Below are 5,442 nucleotides of genomic sequence, written 5' to 3'. Positions count from 1 at the left end.
GAAGAGATTTAGCCCCCCCTAGAAAAATTGACTAGGTCGCCAATAAAACGGTCGAAAAAAATTCCGGGGCTATAGCCCCCCTAGAAATGAGCGCTAGTTCCGCTAATGAAGGTAAGTAAGTTGGTCGTTCATTAAAACATAGTCCCCATATTTAATATTTCGAACAGATTGGTTTTTCAAACAAAAGTGGGTGGTATTCTTTATTCCGCCAGCAAAATCAAATAGGCAAAACAATTCGTTCGAAACAACTCGAACGAAATAAAAATCCGTACGAAATACAAAATATGGATGAGTATTATTACGAAAGCATGTGTTGATTTTGTACAATATCCAATGAAGGTCGCATTAGACCAACATACATAAAATAGTAAAAAAGTGGACCTAATATAATCTATTTCATTTACTTTTAAACGATTTATGTTACACTTTCTGCAGTTCGGCCACTCTCACCTGTCCTCACTTTAAATATTCTTAATTTCAAACTTAATTACCAACTGATTAGGCTCGTTGGGTAGCCCTGCAGCCACTGGCAGATTGTGTTCCAGGAGAACGATTTCTGTTTGATTCTGCTGTTGTTGTTTGCCGCTTGGCTGTTGCTGTGACTTTTCCGAACTCGCCACTTGATCGCTGTGAAATGCCTTTTGATGGTTCTTCAGTTCGTTACGCCGGATGAACATTTCCGGACAGTACTCGCATGCGAACGGTTTTTCCCCAGTGTGAATGCGTGTATGGGTGACCAAGTGGTCCTTTTGGTTGAAGGAACGGGAACACCATTCACATTTGTACATTTTATCGGTCGACATGTGCAATCGAAGATGAACCTTCAACTTGTAAGATGTATCGTACTGCTTAGAACAGACATCGCAACGGTAAGGTTTTGTAAGACCAGCTTCTAGCTGACGACGAACTGCTATGGGATCAATTTTTATTCTAGCGGGTTTCTCATCTATATGTGCCCGTTGTAAGTGTTTTTCTAGATGTTTTGGTTTTTTGAAAGTTCTTGGACACATAGTACATTGTAACAGTCCTTGAGTCTGAGCATCAACATGTTCCTTCTTGTGTCGCGCTAACTGCTTCTGCGTTGCATACGGCTGCTGGCAGATATCGCACGTCAGTGCGCCTTGCAATCGTTCGCAATTATTAACATGAGTCTTGAGTGCGTTAGCCGTTCTGTACTCTTTAGGACATAGCTCGCACTTAAATTGCTTCTCTGCTGAATGGGTTGTCAAATGACGCTCTAAATGGTGGTTATCATAAAAGCTTTTTGAACATACGCTGCAGGTGAAATTCCGTTCACCTATATGTCGCATTTCATGTGCTTTCATATTGGAAAGATTCATGAATGCTTTGTTACAGAATTTACACTTGTAAGGTTTTTCACCACTATGAATACGTAGGTGTTTTGTTAAATTGCATTGCTGATTGAAACGCTTAGAGCAAAATTCGCATACAAACGGCTGGTCGTTAACGTGAGAACGCTGAAAACCCAGTACTTATTATAAGACAGTTTAAATAATGAAACTGTAACTTACCATATGCGATAGCAGATGTGACTTACAAATAAAACTTTTATCACATTTATCACAAGGGAAAGGTTTTTCTCCGGTATGTTTTCTAACATGATAAATTAAGTTATTACTTTGAGTAAAAGATCTGTCACAGTGCGGACACTTGAACTTCTTTTGATCATCATGCAAACGCATGTGATCTTTCAAGTAACTGACGCTCTTTCCGCAGATTTTGCATTTAGTTGGTCTTTTCGGCAAACTTTGTTCCGGATCTACTGCAACAATTTTTTCCTTCGGCTTGCTGTGTGGTAACTCAACTAATAAACTTTTCTCATATATTACATCATGGTTTTCATCTTCTTCCAGAAAACCGTCCATATCAGTAAAATCTTGCCTGGTGTTTTCATGGTTTGTTACTGGACTAACGGAATCTTCCTTTACTGCTTTCTGTAAGACTGCTTCGATTGCTACTTCGCGTATGTCTCCGTTATCGCAAGGATCTTCTTCTTTAATTTCATCTGTAATGTGCAGCAGCTCGGAAGTGTCCGATTTAACATCCAAATCCAGGCAATTGAAAGGATCATCGTCCGGGGTATCGGAATTAGTTCGAACCTTCTCTACCACATACTCCTTCTGTTGTGGTTGAAATGTATCGTCGAATTGATCAATCCGACAACGGCAGAATTCACAAACAGGTGATATCATACCGCAGACAGGTTTTAACTGTTGGGAAAGAAATGTCCGTTATGGTTGTTTAAGTTAATGAACGATTCCTTACCTTAATGCCAGTACATTTGGTGATCTTATCTAGTAATCGTTGATCACTGGATTCGCAGAAAATGGACTGCATGGCTCCTTCGGTGTCCTCGCAGATTTTGCACTTGATCTCTTGCTTCTCAAAGGGGCTGTTTGGCAGACAACTTATAAAAATCTTGTTTTCAATACCGGCTATAGCTATACTTACCAAACTTCACACTTCATCAGACTCATGCTGATAAGCTGTATGTTACTATGAAGTGAAAATATTTAAAATAACACAATCTACCGTAAAAAAGGAAATATCACAAAAATATAAATATGATAACAACAAAAGTTTTGAGTTCACGAATGTTTGACAGTTGACTGACATTCGTTTTCGACCAAGTTTTCGACCAAAGAGCGATGACGTATCGCGTAAATCGAACAAAATTGCAAGCAAGTTCTTAGGGATTGACTAAAGCTTACGTAATGCATTAAGCTTCAGAAGAGGAAGGGGTCTCAAACCGCCACCATAGAAATAAAATCGGCTTTCAGAAACCCTCACATGCCAAATTTGGCTCCATTTGCTTGATTAGTTCTCGAGAGAAAACTGCTTTCCTTTTCTCGCGCAGAATCCGAACAAATTATTTTAATAATTGTCGTTGTGCCGTGCACTGTAATCCCATTCACTTTTCTGCACACTGCAATGCACTGTTACCACAGACAAACAGACGGTACACTCGCGTTAATTCCATCGTCCACTCAAAAACATACTCATTTTTCAAAAAAGCATGTTTCGCAACATGACCACACCGCGACGCGCGAATGTTGCTTCGGGGTTTCTGTATGAAATCATACCGTGGACTCCCGTTCCTTTGACCTCTTTTAATCTGAACACTTTTTAATTTGCACCCCGTTGGTTTGCACAACGTGCAAATTAAAAATGGTTCAAATGTCATTCTCAACATGACATCATTTGCTTATGCAGACAATGCGCATAAACGCGATTTGTTTGTCCTGATCTAGCGTGTTTAATCTGTTTCACATTGCGTTTTCCCAACGATTATGATAGAAATCCGATCGGAGAATGAAATATTCGCTGCTTCCAACTTCTAACTGAATCAAACCACCAAAACAATAACAAAGAGTAGGGCGACCAGATCACACAAGTTCCAGCACATGTAGAGTTGCCAGTTGTTCAAATTAAAAACAAACCCCGTTAGTTTGCATGAGGAATCGTTCAAACGAACGGGGGTCCACTGTATACGAATGTTAAAACCCTATACAGCATGAAACCCTGCAAATGCAAGTTACTCCGCAACATGCATAATAGAGTGCTAGTGTGCAAGCAAAATGTGTAGGACGATGGTTTTTAAAAGATTTTCTTCTATGTGTCATGTCAGCTCGTCAGAGCTGTTAACTCAACTCAAATTAATCCCCAATTTAACAGCCTGCTTGCTTATTGTTGTCTGTTTTTATGCTACACTCAGTGATTTGTGACTCGACAGATAAGAAATTTGTATTTCATAAGCCCTCCCTCTTAAAAGTGGTTGGGATCTCAATTCACCATAGAAAAAATTCTTACCTGCAAAAATCCTCACGTGCCAAATTTGGTTCCGTATGCTTGATTAGTTCTCATGTTATGCAAAAATTTACCTTTCATTTGTATGGGAGCCTCCCCTTTCACAAGAGGAAGAGGTCTTAAGCCACTATAGAAAAAAACTGCTTTCAGAAACCGTTACACGTCAAGAAATACGCGAGTATATACATGATATTTGCCCCATTTTGGGGAAGAGCTGATGCCTGTTTGCATCATTTTCAAGCACCAACACATACATAAATGGAAAGGTCTATGGGAGAGTCCCACCTCCCTCTTAGTGGGGAAACGGGTCTCTAATCATCATAAGAACCCCAAAAGCCCCTGCATTCAAATTTTCATACCGATCGGTTCAATAGTTTCCGAGTTTATAAGCTACAGACAGACAGACAGACAGACAGACAGACAGACAGACAGACAGACAGACAGACAGACAGACAGACAGACAGACAGACAGACAGACAGACAGACAGACAGACAGACAGACAGACAGACAGACAGACAGACAGACAGACAGACAGACAGACAGACAGACAGACAGACAGACAGACAGACAGACAGACAGACAGACAGACAGACAGACAGACAGACAGACAGACAGACAGACAGACAGACAGACAGACAGACAGACAGACAGACAGACAGACAGACAGACAGACAGACAGACAGACAGACAGACAGACAGACAGACAGACAGACAGACAGACAGACAGACAGACAGACAGACAGACAGACAGACAGACAGACAGACAGACAGACAGACAGACAGACAGACAGACAGACAGACAGACAGACAGACAGACAGACAGACAGACAGACAGACAGACAGACAGACAGACAGACAGACAGACAGACAGACAGACAGACAGACAGACAGACAGACAGACAGACAGACAGACAGACAGACAGACAGACAGACAGACAGACAGACAGACAGACAGACAGACAGACAGACAGACAGACAGACAGACAGACAGACAGACAGACAGACAGACAGACAGACAGACAGACAGACAGACAGACAGACAGACAGACAGACAGACAGACAGACAGACAGACAGACAGACAGACAGACAGACAGACAGACAGACAGACAGACAGACAGACAGACAGACAGACAGACAGACAGACAGACAGACAGACAGACAGACAGACAGACAGACAGACAGACAGACAGACAGACAGACAGACAGACAGACAGACAGACAGACAGACAGACAGACAGACAGACAGACAGACAGACAGACAGACAGACAGACAGACAGACAGACAGACAGACAGACAGACAGACAGACAGACAGACAGACAGACAGACAGACAGACAGACAGACAGACAGACAGACAGACAGACAGACAGACAGACAGACAGACAGACAGACAGACAGACAGACAGACAGACAGACAGACAGACAGACAGACAGACAGACAGACAGACAGACAGACAGACAGACAGACAGACAGACAGACAGACAGACAGACAGACAGACAGACAGACAGACAGACAGACAGACAGACAGACAGACAGACAGACAGACAGACAGACAGACAGACAGACAGACAGACAGACAGACAGACAGACAGACAGACAGACAGACAGAC

At 42.0% G+C, this 5,442-nt stretch overlaps 1 protein-coding gene across 1 annotated transcript; it reads right to left on the bottom strand.

Annotated features, from left to right (window-relative positions):
- Nucleotides 1-387: 387 nt before the first annotated feature.
- Nucleotides 388-2,578, bottom strand: LOC128743193 (zinc finger protein ZFP2-like). The gene is made up of 4 exons (XM_053839721.1): nucleotides 2,473-2,578; nucleotides 2,287-2,413; nucleotides 1,533-2,231; nucleotides 388-1,478 (listed from the first exon to the last, which is right to left on the bottom strand). The coding sequence occupies exons 1-4, from the start codon at nucleotides 2,496-2,498 to the stop codon at nucleotides 462-464; spliced, it is 1,869 nt and encodes a 622-aa protein (XP_053695696.1). The 5' UTR covers nucleotides 2,499-2,578; the 3' UTR covers nucleotides 388-461.
- Between the last annotated feature and the right edge of the window lie 2,864 nt (nucleotides 2,579-5,442).

The sequence above is a fragment of the Sabethes cyaneus genome, chromosome 3 (genome assembly GCF_943734655.1).
Source record: "Sabethes cyaneus chromosome 3, idSabCyanKW18_F2, whole genome shotgun sequence".
In the NCBI taxonomy this organism is placed as follows: Eukaryota; Metazoa; Arthropoda; class Insecta; order Diptera; family Culicidae; genus Sabethes; species Sabethes cyaneus.
Note: the sequence above shows the minus strand (reverse complement) of the source record. Positions and strands in the feature narration are given on the sequence as shown.